This window comes from Saccopteryx leptura, chromosome 10, assembly GCF_036850995.1.
Source record: "Saccopteryx leptura isolate mSacLep1 chromosome 10, mSacLep1_pri_phased_curated, whole genome shotgun sequence".
Lineage (NCBI taxonomy): Eukaryota > Metazoa > Chordata > Mammalia > Chiroptera > Emballonuridae > Saccopteryx > Saccopteryx leptura.
The window spans coordinates 15,110,265-15,128,960 of NC_089512.1; the positions used below are offsets into that span (position 1 = coordinate 15,110,265).

General features: G+C 54.3%; 1 protein-coding gene across 1 annotated transcript in view; it reads right to left on the minus strand.

Annotated features, from left to right (window-relative positions):
• Window positions 1–18,696, minus strand: part of ITGA9 (integrin subunit alpha 9) — a 352,967-nt gene that overhangs the window by 253,459 nt on the left and 80,812 nt on the right. The window contains exons 14-15 of the mRNA XM_066350935.1: window positions 16,789–16,943; window positions 5,137–5,297 (exon numbers count right to left, since the gene is read on the minus strand). Of these exons, the coding sequence (XP_066207032.1) occupies window positions 5,137–5,297; window positions 16,789–16,943 (316 nt within the window). The remainder of the gene's footprint in view (window positions 1–5,136; window positions 5,298–16,788; window positions 16,944–18,696) is intronic.

Sequence of the window (18,696 nt, forward strand, 5' to 3'; positions counted from 1 at the left end):
GAACCCAGACAGGGGGCAGAGATGCTGGGTGTGCCCGAGAACCCAGGCAGGGGGCAGAGATGCTGGGTGTGCCCGAGAACCCAGGCAGAGAGCAGAGATGCTGGGTGTGCCCGAGAACCCAGGCAGGGGGCAGAGATGCTGGGTGTGCCCGAGAACCCAGGCAGGGGGCAGAGATGCTGTGTGTGCCCGAGAACCCAGACAGGGGGCAGAGATGCTGGGTGTGCCCGAGAACCCAGACAGGGGGCAGAGATGCTGGGTGTGCCCGAGAACCCAGACAGGGGGCAGAGATGCTGGGTGTGCCCGAGAACCCAGGCAGAGGGCAGAGATGCTGGGTGTGCCCGAGAACCCAGACAGGGGGCAGAGATGCTGGGTGTGCCCGAGAACCCAGGCAGAGAGCAGAGATGCTGGGTGTACCCGAGAACCCAGGCAGGGGGCAGAGATGCTGGGTGTGCCCGAGAACCCAGACAGGGGACAGAGATGCTGGGTGTGCCCGAGAACCCAGACAGGGGGCAGAGATGCTGGGTGTGCCCGAGAACTCAGGCAGAGAGCAGAGATGCTGGGTGTACCCGAGAACCCAGGCAGGGGGCAGAGATGCTGGGTGTGCCCGAGAACCCAGGCAGGGGGCAGAGATGCTGGGTGTACCCGAGAACCCAGGCAGGGGGCAGAGATGCTGGGTGTGCCCGAGAACCCAGACAGGGGGCAGAGATGCTGGGTGTGCCCGAGAACCCAGGCAGAGGGCAGAGATGCTGGGTGTGCCCGAGAACCCAGGCAGGGGCCAGAGATGCTGGGTGTGCCTGAGAACCCAGACAGGGGGCAGAGATGCTGGGTGTGCCCGAGAACCCAGGCAGGGGGCAGAGATGCTGGGTGTGCCCGAGAACCCAGGCAGAGAGCAGAGATGCTGGGTGTGCCCGAGAACCCAGGCAGGGGGCAGAGATGCTGGGTGTGCCCGAGAACCCAGACAGGGGACAGAGATGCTGGGTGTGCCCGAGAACCCAGGCAGGGGGCAGAGATGCTGGGTGTGCCCGAGAACCCAGGCAGGGGGCAGAGATGCTGGGTGTGCCCGAGAACCCAGGCAGGGGGCAGAGATGCCGGGTGTGCCCGAGAACCCAGGCAGGGGGCAGAGATGCTGGGTGTGCCCGAGAACCCAGGCAGGGGGCAGAGATGCTGGGTGTGCCCGAGAACCCAGGCAGGGGGCAGAGATGCCGGGTGTGCCCGAGAACCCAGGCAGGGGGCGGAGGCATGCGTTCCCGGAGGAGAGGGTCTGTTCGCCCCGACCGGGAGCGCAGGGCACCTGTAAATGAAGGCCTAGTGGTGGGGAGCCTGAGGCTGAGGAGAGGCTGCGGGCCTGTGACCGTGGGGACCCCACAAAGGCATCCAACCCACTTCACTAACAGAAGGGGCTTGTCCCCTACACTCAACCGGTTTGGGAAAGGACAGGAGGGAAACTGAGGCACGTGGACTGCGAGGCAGAGAGGTAAGGAAGCGACCGGAACAGCCTCAGCTCTGACGACCGCAGAGAGGACTCGGGAATGGGCCCGGCACCCCCAGAAGGAGGGGGCTCATTGCAGACTTCTGGATGTTCTGGAGGCTGCACCAGGGCCACGAACAGAACCAAGGACGGGACCAGCAGCTAGCTAGCTCGGGAGGCAGGTGTGAGCCCAAGCCGTCCTCCAGTCTAGAGATACACCTCGCCATATAAGGAATAAAAACTAGGGGAAAGAAGGAAGGAGGAAAATTGGAATAGGTTTAAAGAGAAAAAGAGAAAAAAAAAACACCTCGAGATAGCCTAAACAATACAGGCCCAGCCCAGTGCTGCCTGTCTGTCTGCCGGCCATATGGTGTGCGATAAGCCGGCCGCTTTGATTTCCCTTCCTCCGCTGTCTCTAAAGCCCCACCCACCAGGCTCCGCCGCGCTCTCAGGCTGGGACCGCCAGCTCCCGTCCTCGCTCCAGCGGGCGGCCAGGCTGTGGTCCTCCCCCAACCCCGCTGCCTGTCTCAGCTCCACAGGAGCCACGGCCTCCACAGCTGTTTTCCCACATCTGGAGGCACGACAGGCCAGCTGGGCCACACTGCGGACAACCAGCCGGCTCATTAGGGCTAACCCTCACTGGCTCACACAGCCAGTCCGAGTCCTCTGCTGCAACCCAGACAATACCAAAAAAAAACCCCAAAACACCCTTTTTCTCTGTGGCTCTAAGTTACCAGCCATCAGGAGGGGCCCCTCGAACCGAAAATGCCGACGTACCCATCCACTGCCATCTCCCGGCATGAGAAAATGGTCAAGCAGTAACTACTGTATCCGAATGTCACCAGGTCCAATTTGCTGCTCTTCCCTAACATGACCCACATATCCACATGAAGGTCTGTGCTTCCTGGGCACTTCTGAGCCCTACCCTAAGCCCCACACTCTGACCACTGTCTCACTCTCTCATCAGCCCTGTTTTGAACTGAATGGAAAAGTGTGAAGTGTGGGGCGGAAGGGTATCAATAGGGTAAGTCTTCCAATAGGATTCAGATAAACAACACATAATTTTTCATGTATTTTTTAGTTTTACTTTTCAATTACAGTTTACATTCAGTATTATTTTGTATTGGTTTTAAATACCCGGCATAATGGTGAGACGATCATATTCTTTACTAAAGTGTTCCCCCTGATATTCCCAGTTCCCACCTGGCATCATTCGTAGTTATGACAACAAGACTGACTAGAGTCCCTAAGCCAGAAGTCCCCAAACTTTTTACACAAGGGGCCAGTTCACTGTCCCTCAGACCGTTGGAGGGCCAGACTATAAAAAAAACTATGAACAAATCCCTATGCACACTGCACATATCTTATTTTAAAGTAAAAAACCAAAACGGGAACAAATACAATATTTAAAATAAAGAACAAGTAAATTTAAATCAACAAACCGACCAGTATTTCAATGGGAACTATGCTCCTCTCACTGACCACCAATGAAAGAGGTGCCCCTTCCGGAAGTGCGGTGGGGGCCAGATAAATGGCCTCAGGGGGCCGCATGTGGCCCACGGGCCGTAGTTTGGGGACCCCTGCCCTAAGCTGTACTTGACATCCTGGTGACTATTTCCATAAGAGATTTCAATACAGGTGTATCATGTGCACTATTTAGGATACACTAAAAGGAAAAATTATTTGTTGTTTATCGGAAATTCCGATTTAACTAGAAATTTTGTATTTCTGTCCGGTGACCCTGGGCAACAGGAAGCAGCAGGACCAGAGGCCTGCACCCCAGTACTGCTGTTCCCCGCTTTCAGTACTGTTGTTCTGGGGTGCACTCTGCCGAGGCCTGGCAGGGTCTGTGTGACCTTATCTTGCAGCCGGGACCCCGGGCATCCACACACGAAGTCTAACCTCTCAGCCAGAGGAAAGTTACAAAGAGCCCTGAGGGAAGACATTCATGGGAGATCCAGCATGACGATGCCGCCTCCAGGAAGTATGGAGGTACCGGGCATAAGCACTGAACACCCTGGTGGTATTTGGACCAGATCCTGTCCTGGGCTCCTCACACCCGAGGGCACCCACAGGCCAATGTAATGTAACACTGAGACGGGGTGGGTGGCTGGTCGGCTTAACGGGAGCCTGAATTGTTTTATAAATGGCTTTCATCCAGGTCCTTAGAGCGGGGGCAGGGAGGGTCTGGGCAGGTCCCAGCATGAATCCTGGCAGCCCCAGTGAACGTCATCTCAGGGGCAATGGGCTCCCAGGCTCTGGGCCAGACCAAGTGCTGTGAATGTGTGGGCAATTCCTCTATATACAACCCAGAAGCATCTAGAAGCAGCTGTTATTCTCCTGCTCTGGCACTTGCTACTATAATAGAATGAAACTTCATCCCTAATCTGTGGACTATTTTTGCTATCATTCAGAAAGCCACGGACTAATAACATTAGGTTGAATTACATGAAATTGCCATTATTGTAAATCAAGAATGTTAGGATACTGGCAATTACATACAGCCCAACCAAATAGTAAGAATAATGTTTAGCACCTGCTGTATATCAGCAGGCCCTTTAAGCATCTTCATCATGTTTAGTTCTTACAACCACCTTTCAAGGTAACTATTACTGTGCCCATTTCAGAGATGCAGAAACTGAGACACAGAGGTAAAATATTCATCCAAATGGGAACCAACTACGTCTGTGACTCCACAACCCACATCCATTTCACCGACTGTGCCTTCCGCCTCTGCCTATGGGTCAGTGGTTGGTTAACAGCCAAGATTTCCACCCTGCCATCGCCTGCCTTATGCAGGGGCCACTCTGTAGCTAATCAAAGCCTGGCCTCCTGAATTAGCAGCAAAGTATTTAACAAACAATTTCAAGAGGAGAAAAAACACTTGAGTGTTTATTTAGAGAGAAGAGAAAGAAGCCAAAAAATGCCCTCCTAAAATAAACAGAAAGTAATCAAGGGACAAAAATCTAGTCCAACCAGTTTTAAAACGCCTTAACCACAACTGTGAGCTACCATGTGGGGGACCCCTGATGAGGCGTCAGGTGCCGTGTGATCCAGCATCACTGCAGACCCAGAGGCACGCGCCTCTGCGGCCCTCCGCTGAGAAGATGACCGAGCCTTGCAGAGAGGAGAGGCAGAGAAACCCCCTGAGAGAACAAGTCAAAGACAGAGAGGGTCCCTGGTCTCCTGGCCCACCACAACCCCCCTCAGGGGCCGAGACCAGCACAACACTATAAATAAAGGGCTGGCAGACTCAAATTTGAGAAGAAGAAGAAGAAGGAGGAGGAGGAGGAGGAGGAAGGGGAGGAGAAGAAAGAAGAAGAAAGAAAGAAGGAAGAAGAAAGGAGAAGAGAGGAGGAGGAGGAGGAGGAAGAAGGAGGAGGAGGAGGAGGAGGAAGAAGGAGGAGGAGGAGAAGGAAGAAGAAGAAGAAGGAGGAGGAGGAGAGGAGGAGGAAGAGGAGGAGGAAGAGGAGGAGGAAGAAGAGGAGGAGGAAGAAGAGGAGGAGGAAGAGGAAGAGGAAGAGGAAGAAGAAGAAGAAAGGAATGTTCTCCTCTCTGTGAGAGAAGATGCTGGAAGTCAGAGCACACGTAATGCATGATAACAGTAGTTTCCAGAGTTCCCAGTGAACACCTGCAGACTTCAAGGACTGAGGATAAAAAGGACTGACCTTCACGTGGGCCACGTAGTGATGACACGTCTCCTCCATGGCGACCAGCTGCAGCTTCTCTGAGACCTGACCCACGGACTCTCCCAGCAACACAAAGTAGACCCTGGGCAACTGGCTCTTCTCCTTTTTGGCCACATCGGCCGTGAGAATGTAATTCAGGCCTGCCAATCAATAAGGTCAAAATGTCAGCGAGGACAGCAGACACACAGTGACAGGGCCGCCTCCGCTCGTCCTCGCAGGATCACAAGCACATTTCATAGGACACCTAACCCTTCGCGGCACAGAGGACCGCAGCCCCAGGTCAGCACCTTCTCAGAGAGAGGCAGGCCGCCAGGTGCTGGCAGAACCGAAAGACAACCCAGACGCCCCCTGCCGTCCCGCTGACGCTCTGAGCATGGCGCTTCACGGTCCTCCCCGATCTAAACCTCGTGAGTATCCAACCGAGCCATCCATACACACATCGGCCATTAGCTCCACTCAATGCAATTAGCGTCCTGAAAAGCAGACACCACGTAGAACCTACAGAAGGAAGCTGCTGAAACGATCGGGGCTGCAGGTAATACTGAGTTCTACGAAGCAACGGGTATACGATGCCCAACACAAGGGAGGAATCATCCAATAATTCTGACTCATATCACAGATGCTGAGATGTGCTCTATAATCACTACATCTGTTAGACTGTGCACCATCCATGGTCCCCCGAGTGCAGATGATGTGCCTGCCAGGCACTGTACGGGCTCAGGGCCAACGTCGACGCCCCACAGAGGCCAAACACCCTGTCCTCTCGGAACTCCCACTCAAGGAAACTCAGGCGGAGGCTGCGGCTTCCCTCCTCGGCAGCCAGATGTGGTGACCACACGATTTATCACATTTTATCGTGCCTTTTATCATGCATTTTAACAAAACCGTGGCCACCCTGGGGCCTGTACTGTTGCCCTCCCTCATCGCCTGCACCTCTAGATGTAATGCCAGATGGCAGAACCTGCGATGCAATCCGGAGTTTTCTTTTATAAAAAAAAAAATGGTCACACTATAGAATGCACCTTGGATGAACCCAAAAGGTCCAGCCTGTATCATTTGAGACTGTTGGTAAATCTAGGATAATGTGTTTATTAGGTAAATATGGCTTTAGTATGAACAGACCTAGTTCGCTGCTTGTCTCTGCCAAAGAACCCCGTTTCAGAGGTCAGGCCCTTTGCAACACTTTCTTTTTAGCTGCCGTGTGGGCTCGGGTGGTCATTTTTCAAATGAGAGAGAAGGAACTTTCTGTCCGTCAAACCACCATGTGGGACTGCCGAGCAATGGGCAAGCAGACGCCCGGCCCCTGCCCGGTCCCCACGCCCCGGCCTCTCAGGAGCTGAGCTCTGGCACCAATCAAAAGCAGCCTCACGCCTGCCAGCACTGCAGTTTGGGAAGCCAGGCACCCGGGGATGGCTCTGGCTTTGAATAACATCCCAGGGCTCAGCCACCAGGGCAGGTATGAACAAGGAGAGAGGAAAGTGACCTGGACAGGCATTCTGCAGCTGCCACCGGGCATGTTTTTGATGAATTTAATGGTTTTCCTGGGCCTCTGCCATCTCGGGCATCTTGCCAAGCTGGCGGATTCCTGGTCAGCATGGGCAAGTCTGCCCTGACTTGTTCATTTCAGGGAACAGCTGATTTCCAAGGCAAGGCTGGGTCACCAGGAGAAACCTGGGATCTGGATAGCCCCGGGAGATGCTGTTCAAGAAAAAGGAATGCCTGTAGGAAAGGACTTCAATAGAGAGAACAGGGGAGCCCACACAAGAGCTACACGCAGACTCCCCGCTGACAACAGTGGACAGTGGGGTGCAGGCGCAGAACGTCAAGTCTTTAGGGCAAGTCTTTGGGGACTAATCCCAAACTCTCATTTTTCAGAGGAGGAGCTGAGGCCTCTAAAGTCTAAAGGGAATAAGACTTTGTTCCAGGCCAGAGAGCCATCCACCTCCCAGAGGGATCTAGAGCTCCCCTCACCTGCAGGGTGGGTCCTTCCTCTCACCTCCGCTCTTGCTGCATTTTTTTTTCTTTTATATTATATGATTTAAAAAATAAAATAAACCTCAGACAGCAGAACCAAACAAGTGCCAAGATCTAGAACTGAAAACTCCGGCCTGTTTACTTTCTACCGATCACCACTGCTCTGAGGTAGAGCCAAACTGAGAAAAGGTGAGTGTAACTGAAACAAATCTCCCAGTGCGGTTCCGCAGGCTCAGAGCCGGAGGCGGGCACTGCCGGAAGACGAGCAGAGGCCTTGGTGCACCTCGGAGGAGGCGGCCGCTGCTACGCGGGGTCTCCTCTGCGGCCCCCGACCTGGCCTTCTTCCCGGCTGAGAGGGCTGCAACTGCTACCCGCCCTCGGAAAGGGCGACCATGGCGAGAACACAGGCTCTGCACCATCCCGCCAGCTGGCTGAGCTCAGAGAAAGCCTGGGTGGAAACGAACACAGGAAAACAGAGCGGATAATCTCAGTGCCCCACCCATATCCTCTTGGCTTTTACCATTTCTCTGCTGTCCAGCCCGATTTACAACTGCCAGGCCCTACATCCCTGGCTCCTGAGGGCGTTTCTCTGGTGGCTCTGCCCACGTGCGTGAGAGGCCAGAAGTACCCAAGAACTCAAGTCCCCTCGGCACTGCATGTGCCCGGCTGCCCTGTGCCTTCGGTGAGGTGACTCTGAGGTGTGTTTCACGCTGCCTCCAGGGCCCCCACAGGACTCACCTCTAACTGCCCAGAGTGGTAACTTGCTCGGTTAACACACCATCTCTTTGGCCACTGTGCTAGTTTATTTCATGTGCCAACCTGATCAGGTCCAGGGTACCTAGATATTTGGTCAAACACCCACCTGGACATCACTACGAAGGTATTTTTTAATGAGATTAACATTCAAATCAGTACAATTTCAATAAAGCAGATTCCCCTCCATAATGTGGGTGGGCCTTATCTAATCAGTTGAAGACCTAAACAGAAAAAAATCTAAAGTGTACCCTCCCCCCGCCCCCACCAAGAAGAAAGAAAGCATTGCTCTTCCAGACTGCCTCCTGGCTGCAAAACCGATCTACACGCATCCTCCTCTCGTTCTGTTTCTCTGGAGAGCCCTGCCTGATGCAGCTGCCTTCCCTTCCGGGCTCACTGTCCCCCTTTTCTGCTGGTGCTTCCTGGGATCACCTCCCGAATCAATGATGTGCACTCAAATCCTTGACTCGGGCTCTGCTTCTGGGAGAGTCTGAATTAAAACGGGGCAAGTCAGGAAAAGGGAACGAGTTCGGCTCTCAGTAAGCGTCAGGCACTGTGCTCGGTACTGGTCCAATCCCAGCTTCAGTCCCCCCAAAGCCCCCGGGGCATACTCCTCTTGCGACTCAAGGGAGGGGAGAAGCAGCTTAGTTACTGGAGACTGAGCTGAGGACGGCGCTCTGCTCAAGCATGAGCCTGTCCCTTTCTCCACCAGAACACGATGTCAGCTGTGAAACCGTGGCACGTGGGCAATGCCGACACGCTCACCCATCAGACTTCTCTAAAACGTTAAGAGCATAAAATAATCACAGACAGACCGAATTATCCAATTCGCCGAGTGCGATCCCTTTGGAAGCTTTTCATCTTGAGAACTGCCTCCTTAGTGCTCCTCCTGGGTTTAAAATTTACTTTGACATTTTTAAACTACACAAAAGGAAGGTCGTAGCTCCCTGTCAAACCCTCTCTCCAAGAAGAAGGCCGGCACAGGGGAGACACACGCCGGCAAACTGGGCCTGAGCGACCAGGCTCTCAGAACTGCCAGGGTGCCAGAGGAAATGCCCACCGTGGCTGAAGCCCTGAGCTCGGCCAGCCGGTCACTTTAAAGCAGGGGTCTCAAACTCACGGCCCGCCGAACAATTTTGTGCGGCCCGCAGACTAATCCACGAAGTTCAAAATATTTTGGATAAAATTAAGTAAGCCTAGGGGCCTACTTGTATTTTTCATTTCTCTAGCATCCTAGCTAGATATTAGCTTAGTTAACAGCAGTTGTGATGCGAACTACAGTTTCTGGTCGTTTTGTGACACTGAGTAAACTGCATGTACGATTGTGCTTGTTGTACTGATTTTTTTTTGTTTTGTTTTCAACTGCAGTGAGAAAAGTGTTGCGTAACAGTTGCCTTTTGTAGACCTAGTGCGGCCCACCGAACGGCTGTGATCTTGCTCTGCGGCCCACATGCTGAGTTGAGTTTGAGACCCCTGCTTTAAACAGCACCCAGCCCCAGTGTGTCTGAAAGGGAACCCCTAGGAAGGGGAGGGGATGCTGGAGAAGCAGCCAATCAGCCTGCTCGGTTAGGGCAGCTGGGCCCCGGTGGAGGGCGCCCCTAATGCAAGCCAGCCCGGTGGGCCAGCCAGCCGGCCCCATCCCGTCCCGGGGAGGGTGCCGGTTCTGATTAGGGCCCTCTCCAACAGCACATTTCACGTCTTCAGGTTTTCCTTCTGGCCGCCTGTGTCCATGCCATGTCGAATGATGTCATGTTGATGGAAAAGCTGATCAGTCCCAAGTAACGCTTCCAGCAGCCTCCTCGCCCTGCCCCCAGCTGGTTCCCGAACACCCCCACCCCCCGCCGGGCGAAAAGAGAGCCAGCTGTCTCGCATCTACTCTGGCGCTGGTCTCTCCCAGCGAGCTGATTCATTCCCTTTCCCCATCAGAACATGGTTTCAGCTGTGAAATTCTACTAATAAATTCTCCTTCCAGAGCCACTCTGAGGGGAAGTTCTCTTAGAGTTTCCCAGGAGGGGGGAGAGAGAGAAGGACATTTCCACTTCACCAGCTATCCTCTGTGGTCTCCCCCCCCCCCCCCCCCAACAACGGAATGAGCGGTCATCACCAGACCAGGTCATCCCCTTCGTCATATAACGTGGACTCACCTCATTATCCCATCTCCAGCTCAAGAAACCAGGAGGAGCTATGAGAAATGCACCCCGAAAGCCAAAGGAAGGGTCAGGGATCAAGTCGCCTGGTTTCGGCCCTATCTCTGTGTTGTCTTGGAGGGACCCTGGTGCCATCTCTCAGGAACCCGGGCTCAGCTGCTCATCTGGATTAGGGCAGGCTCCCCTGCCTGCTCGTGGCCGTGCCAGGCTGGTGGAGAGAGCCATGGCCACTTTGGGGTGCAGAATCAGAGTACAACGCACAACCACTTCGGGCTCATCCCTTTCTGGTTTGCATCTGGTTCTCTAGTGAGAACCCAGAACTACTGGCTCATTCTCGGCCTCCAGAGACTGACAAGCATGTGCAGGCTTTCAGCGTGGCCGGCAAACAGGTGCAGGCCCGGCCTACACCTGTCAAGGACAGAGCCTTCTGGAACGAAGCATTTACCACCCTTATCACGGCGTCTAGGAGGTTCCAAGGAGCCACAGGCCACTCCCCAAGCCACGGATAAACTGAACAATGACACCTGAGATGGACAGAACTCTTGCTTGATGGAAATACATTATAAACCTGTTCTTAAAGCTGTTAAGAGTTCGACACTGCGTGTAGGGAAAACCGCTGTGTTAGGCTTGCTGGCTTGCACTTTGCGTGATGAGTGCGTGAGCGCGTGGCAGAGTCACGTGTGTGTCGGTTACATCAGGCTATGGATGCTGTCGCTTGGCGCAGATTGCTCGCCCGCCACCGCAAGGGGCCGTTTTCCTGTCGGCTTCCAGCTGCCGCCAGAAGCAGCTTTCCCCTGCCTGTTGGCTCGCCTGCCCGCCCGCTGGTCCGAGACTCTTAAAAAACAGGAACAGGCCCTGGCCGGTTGGCTCAGTGGTAGAGCGTCCGCCTGGCGTACAGGAGTCCCAGGTTCGATTCCCAGCCAGGGCACACAGGAGAAGCGCCCATCTGCTTCTCCACCCCTCCCCCTCTCCTTCCTCTCTGTCTCTCTCTTCCCCTCTGGCAGCGAGGTTCCATTGGAGCAAAAGATGGCCCGGGCGCTGGGGATGGCTCCTTGGCCTCTGCCCCAGGCGCTAGAGTGGCTCTGGTCGCGACAGAGCGACGCCCCGGAGGGGCAGAGCGTCGCCCCCTGGTGGGCGTGCCGGGTGGATCCCGGTAGGGCGCATGCGGGAGTCTGTCTGACTGTCTCTCCCCGTTTCCAGCTTCAGAAAAATACAAAAAAAAAAAAAAAACAGGAACAGCCCACCGCTTTCCAGCTCCACGGTTCCTCTACCGTCTGTCCAAACCCAGTGTGGACCCGCCTGGCCTCGGCCACCCGCATTACACTGTGTCTGCTCCCCAACACTGAGCCAAGGGGCTGTGTGCACACAGGGGCTCAGACACAGCCAGGAGAAGAGGCGGCATCAGCTGTTCCTGTCTCGATCACCTGCCTCCGCCCTCCCACCCCCCAGATGGCAAGCTCCACGAGGACAAGGACTTGGCTGGCCTGTTCTCCGCTCTGTGCCCAGGACCAAGCATGGCGGCCGACACTTTTAAGAACTTAATAATGATTTGTTGACTGACTGACAGACCCAGCAGGTGCTTCGGTAACTCCGTGTGACTGGATACCTGCTGTGCTGGTTTCCGAAGCTGTTGTCTCTCGGCTCCAGACCCGCCCTTCTCACTCTGCAGCGCTGGGACGGGGCTCTGCAAATTCATTCCTGCTTTGCCAGGGGCTCTCTGTGTGCCGTCCGCCAGGACGGAGGAGAGCTTGAGGGAGGCTGCGAGGCTGGAGGAGGAAGGGGCTTCCTGCTTCCCGTGGCTAGCCGCTTCGCCCAGCGTCCGTTTTTCACGCCAGCTGGTTCCAACAGCCGTTAATTCGAGCTTGTTTTTTCCTCACACCCCCAACGCCAGCCTCATGCACCCCCTCAGAAACACCGGCAGCATAAGCCGGGAGTCCTTCCTCAGAGCGATACGGCCTAACTCTGATCTACCCCAAGTGTAAGCTTTTCCCTTGGTTTCCCCGGAACCCAAGGTTCTCGGCTCTAAGCCACCTGGAAGCTGGCGGCCACACAGGTTGCTGGGCCCCACCCACCCTCACAGTTTCTGATTCGGTTAGAATTTGCATTTCTAACAAGATCCCATCTGCTGCTTCTGCACCTGGTCTCTGGTCTGGGGACAACACCTGGCACAGACCTAGAAGCCGTGGCTGCTTCCTGTAGTTAGGACCAGGTCCTCTGTGACCTGCTGAACCCCCCCCCCCCCCCCCCCCCCCCCCCGTTAGATCCCCTTTGTTAAAATAACCGGTGTGGTTTCTGATTTCCTGACTGGATCTGCCCTGAGGGGCCCAGGCACAGTCACCCCCACAGGGAACCTCTCTAGTCCTCAGGGTACTGCCAGAAGCCACAGCAGCCCTGCTGGTTAGTGGCTTGGCTCACCAGCTGGCCCTGAACGCTCCTGTGGTTTTCCATTTCTAACACAGAAAATGAAGAGGCGAACAGAGCCCCTTCTTTCTAGTCCCCTCTCTGCGCATGTGCGGGAGCCCCACCAGGTCCCAAGGGAGCGAAGAAACCAGAGACAGGACAATAATGTGAACTGTCTGTGGCTCCTACACCCTCCCCAGGGAGGGTGCTGTGGCTGGAGGTGCCAGCAGACGGAGACCACCGAAGACACCATTCCTGACCGCTGTTTGGAAGTCCTAGCACACCCCCGGCGCCTTCTTCTTGCACTGCCCAGGCTCCATGGCCCCAGTGCGGCCATTCTACCAACCAACTCAGCCCTGGGCATGCAAACACTCATTTGCCAGGCGTTCGCGGCCAAAACCACCACCAACATGGCTCCTCCGCAGCCACCAGCAATGGGAATGAGGACGGCTCATGATCAGAGTCCCAGCCCTGAGCTTCCAATGCGGAAGCAGCCCAGGTGAGGGCACGGCCCCAGCCTGCAGCGCCGTCTGCGGGACGGCAGACGGATGCCCGTGTCCTGATGCGCCCCCACGCTTCTGCCATCTGGAAACTGGGGACCCGATCTTCCCAACGGTGCAGAGCCAAGGGGCTGCCTTCTGTGCCAAACTCCAGAACACCCACCCGTGGCGGGACTCACGCAGCTCCTGATGAGCTCCCTACCCTGCACCTCCACCTGGTTTCCCATCCCCTTTCCACAACGACTGCCCACTCTCCCTTCTCAAACTCTCCGCAGTGCCACTGCCCACTGCCAGCTCATTTGGGGGCAGATTTCTGTATTCCTCCCTTTACTGCAGCGGTTCTCTCAACCTGTGGGTCGCGACCCCGGCAGGGTCGCCTAAAGCCATCGGAAAATACATAATGCATATCAGGTATTTATATTCCGAATCATAACTGTAGCAAAATTACAGTTATGAAGTAGCCACCAAAATTATTTTTTGGTTTGGGGTCACCGCAACATGAGGAACTGTATTGTGGGGTCACGGCATTAGAAAGGTTGAGAACCACTGCTTTACTGGGAAGATGGAAATAGAGCTCATTCTCCTGAAAATCAGAAGAAGAGATAGAAAATGCCAAGGATGGATCATTTTCTGCATTGCCCTCCCAAAAGTCTTAAGTGATTACCCTCTTTAAGTCTCAATATTAAAAACCATGGGAAAACATCCCCTTAGACCAGGGGTCTCAAACTCAACTCAGCATGTGGGCCGCAGAGCAAGATCACAGCCGTTCGGGGGGCCGCACTAGGCCTACAAAAGGCAACTGTTACGCAACACTTTTCTCACTGCAGTTGAAAACAAAACAAAAAAAAATCAGTACAACAAGCACAATCGTACATGCAGTTTACTCAGTGTCACAAAACGACCAGAAACTGTAGTTCGCATCACAACTGCTGTTAACTAAGCTAATATCTAGCTAGGATGCTAGAGAAATGAAAAATACAAGTAGGCTCCTAGGCTTACTTAATTTTATCCAAAATATTTTGAACTTCGTGGATTAGTCTGCGGGCCGCACAAAATTGTTCGGCGGGCCGCATGTGGCTCGCGGGCCGCGAGTTTGAAACCCTTGCCTTAGACTATGAAGGAATGTTCAATTTCATCAATGAACCCTTGTGGCAGATGGAGGGGAAGGAAGTGACCCGAATTGGGGGAAGCACTCCTGCGCGGTGTTCACCACTCTATGGTGGACATGAGCTGGGTTGCTCCCACACTGTCCGTGAGGTGTGTACTATCTGTCACCCAACAGCCTGTCTCTTCCATTACACCCCAGCACCTCAAGAACCATGGCTAAGCCTAGACCTTCACTATAACTCTTCCTCGAGGTCAGTGAAAGGGCCCTCCCCCAATGACTGGGGTCAATGACAGGGGCCATAGAAAGGGCCACTGGTTGGGAGCAGCATGAACAGACACCCACATGTCCTCCTTGCTCAACTCCTGGACCTGCAAGTCGGAGTTCGCTCTACTCCTGTCCTGCGCTCTGAGACCACTCTTGCTCAAAACTGAACATCGCGGTTTCTCCTCTGCCCCAGCTAGCCCCAGGGAGCTTCACATGCACCACAACAGTGATGCAGAGTCAGAAACCGACGGCTACTGCTTCAGGGTCAGAATCGTAAAACTCTGCTGTTCCCGTAAGAAGGCCCACATGTTTGGCACGTGTGGGCGCATAGTCACCATCTGTCCAATGAATACACATGAGCTACTAATTGCTTGCTTTTTCTTTAGAGTTCTGGAATAGCTCTGCTTGTTTTAATGCACAATAAGGACAATGCTGATCTTCAATTCAACAATTCTTTCAAATGTTTTTTTAGTGGTGTCCACCTACCTCGTGAGCTGAAATTTGATAGAGGACACACCATCTAATTAGGCAGAAGACGCCTGAGTCCCAGGATCACCAGAAATTTTTTCCCTAGAGACTATGGTGCCTTAAACTAGTGGTCCCCAACCTTTTTTGGGCCACGGACCAGTTTAATGTCAGAAAATATTTTCACGGACTGGCCTTTAGGTTGGGACGGATAAATGCACAAAATAAAATTATGCGGCCCGCGTAAAAACTGTGGTATTTTTAAATATAATTGTCGAACTTACGATATTTATTGGGCTAAGTTAAAGGAGGAACGAGCATGTCCTCATTATTCAGGCTGTATTTAAATTTGTTATTCTGACAACGTTTCATGTTATTTATTCTTTCTCTGCAGACCGGTACCAAATGGCCCACGGACCGGTACCAGTCCGCGGCCCGGGGGTTGGAGACCACTGCCTTAAACAATAAGGGAGGTGGCAAGAAATAGTTTTGGAAAGCAAAACTAAGTGTCAGCAAACCAGAAATCATCTCCTGGCTTTATCAATAGCTGTATGATTTTGAACAGGTGTCTTTTTCTCACTGGGCTGCTCACAAAAAGTTGACCGCTCTCTCACTAACCAAGTCCCAAGGTCATGCATGGTATGTTTACATTCAATTTAGCAATTTCTAGCTCCTTTTTCTTTAAAAAAAAAAAATCTATACAAAGAAGTCCAAGGTTGACTTGCTGAGCTTACTCAACCCACCGGAAGGTCCGGACAAAGTGCCAATGAGACAGTTAGCCTGGGAGGATTAGAATGTTGTTACACAAGGGGGAGCAGTCCAGGTGCAGCTGAGAAATGGACGGCCACATGGAGGTGTGCTTCTGCGTGGCTGGGTGTGTGTGCACGCACACGTGTGCACCGGAGCAGCGCTTCCCAAACTTGACTGAGTGTGCACACGGATGGGGCAGGGGTCGTACTGAAATGCAGATACTGGTTTGGGGGTGCTGAGGGGGGGCTCGAGGATCTACCTCTCTATGAAGTTCCAGGGGGATGCTGCCGCTAGTCCGGGGCAACACTGCAGGGGGGTGCCGCCGCTAGTCCGGGGCAACACTGCAGGGGGATGCGGCCGCTAGTCCGGGGCAACACTGCAGGGGGATGCGGCCGCTAGTCTGGGGCAACACTGCAGGGGGGTGCCGCCGCTAGTCCGGGGCAACACTGCAGGGGGGTGCCGCCGCTAGTCCGGGGCAACACTGAGACACTCATGACACGAAAAATGTCTGAGAAAGTCAGTGAGTGCAGGTCCTTACCAGTGGTTGGTTGTTTTTTCTGAAACTCTTCTTTTCTATTATTAAATCGGCCTCTCAAGTAAAAATAAAGTACCTATTATTAATCTGCACAACTGTTCTACATCCATTGCCGGCAAGCGATTACACACACACACACACACACACACACACACTGATTTCTAATCCACCCTGAAGTTGCTCTGGGTCCTGATCCAGCTCTGGAGCTGGGCTAGCCAGTCGGCCTTCCCCGGTCAGGGAAACAGCAGCCCCCATCCTCGGCAGCCCGGGGCCCCCAGGCCACTGTAAACGTCAGCCTCCCCATCCCACCAGCGACCCTCCGTCTCCCGTTCCGCAGCCGAGGGCAGCCCATGCTGACGTCTGGGTGATGCTACGAGATCCGGGCAGAGCCTCCAGAGTCTCGCTGCCAGGCTCCGGTCACTGCACCTCCCTAAGTCCCCCGAGCCTGGCCCACCCGCGGCCCAGTGAGGTTTCGGTCTGGCCCACAGACACTCGGGGAAAGGATGCTTGGGGTCAGATACTCTTTGTCCCAGAGATGGAGACTGTGTTAAACTGGGAACACGACAGGAAACAGAAGGAGGAGATGAGGAACCTCAGAGGGACAGGGCGCCCGCCCCATGGGCCTGCAGAACCGCTGGGACTCTGGGAACACCACGCGCGCGCGGCCGCCTGCCATCCCGCGAGCCCACGCCCGCCCGGCCGGCTCTCCTGAGACCTAACTCGGCGGCTCATTACCGATTTCTCCGGGGACATGCCTGCCGTGGAAGCTGAAGCAGGCGGTGACGTTCAGGCAGTTCACAGGCTGCTGCCCGTCGTGGCACTGAGGCGCCGTGATGTTGATGGAGACGGGGAGGAAGATGGAGACGTCCACCGTAATGACGGGCCTCGCCCTGCGGGTCAAGAGAGGACGCGGATTTAGTCTGGTTCCGAAGCGGCTCCCGGTCCCAAGCAGGAACTCCTTGGCCTTCAGCCAGCGCTGAAGGTGTGAAATGACCCGAGGGCAGAGGGCCAGGATGCTCTGCAGATGCCTTTTCTGGTTCTTGAGCTTATTCCCGAATAAATGAATGGTTAGCATCCCAATAATAAAGGCAGGTGCATTTTGTTAATAAAACACATCTGGTTGAAGCCATAAATGAACCACCAGATGGTAAGTGATTACTTGAAATTTCACCAAGTAAGCCCGATTTCCATTTCATTAGGAAGAAATGACTACATTTAAGAGAGGCTGGACAGTGAGTGCCGTGACTCGGGACCCAGCTGCACGATCCGATCCCCCCCCCCCCACGGTATTTACTGCCGGGAGACGCCTGAGCTGTGACGTTCAGTCCCTTCCAGAGGGTCAAACCTCCCCCTTCATTTAATCCTATCAGTTCATTACATTTTTTAAAAGAACTTGACTAATGGAGTCCCAGCTGGTTAACAGCAAAGGATGTCAGGGCTGATGAAATCAACCCGCCTGGCCTCAAGACCAAGTGAAACCCAATAAACGTCCACACTCTTAACACGGATGGGGACCACCCCCCAGGGCTTGATGGATGGGCATCATTGTTGCAAATCCCCCCCGGGGGGGGGGGAGCACCCGACAAAGGCCCAAAGTGAATCACACCATTCTGCGCTCATTGCAAACATCTGCTCAGGGACCAGTCACCTAAGCTGTGGCTTAACCTTCTTCCCCCTTCAGGCCTCACAAAGAGACCTTTTTGCCTCGAAGAAGCCCTGGCCCTCATGCACTGGGGTGACATAACAAGATTAAGGGGCATTAGCGGCTTCAGAACAATGACCTTCCTTGTGTAGAGTGACCCCTTCACAGAGTGCCCAGGGTGACAAGACAGATGGGAACAATGACCGACCATCGACTCTTGGGGAAGAAAGTATTCAAGAACACCCTGGAGAAAAAAGAAGCAAGGGGCACAGGCACCATGGAGGTGAGGGGATCTCACTGCTGCCCCCGGTCCCATGAGACAGGGGTCAAGAGATATACACAGTGTGACGAGCCCACGGCAACTGTGGGACTCCCAGAGCACAGCCAGCATGGAAGGCAGAGCAGAGCAGTGCCTGAAAGAAACCCAATATCCTAGTCTCCCCATTTTCTTCTGGCTTCATCCTTAGAAGATGCTAGAAACCAGTCATTCAACCCCTGGTCTCGGTGATTGTACAGATGCCAACGGACACTCTCTAGAGCCCCACGGGGGCCTTCCACAGCCAGCTCCGGTGTCCCCCAGCCCAGGAAGCCTTCCTCAGCAACCCTGGCAGTTGGATGTCCCCCCTGCTGTGGTCACTGCCTGTTTCCAAACCTGCCCCACCAGCCTGCAGCCCCCCCCCCCCCCCAGTGACTGGGATCAGGCTAGTAATTGTTCAAACGCCCTTGTTAAATGGGTGCAGACTTAACTCCAGGCCAAGGCCTTAAAAACCACAGGAAAGCCCAAAGTTTCACAAAACGGATGGAGGTACGGGGGTGAGAACTGGTCTCTGCCCCCGGAGAGCCCCACCCCGCCCAGTACATGTCCTGGCCCAGCCCCTCCCATCGTCCCCAGGGCCACCTGGGGGGCCAGGCTCCTCCACCGGGGCAGAGGTTTGCAGAAGGTGAAGTGAACAGGAAAGAGAAGTGCACGGTCCAGAAAAATGATGAGGGTTGTTAAAAAA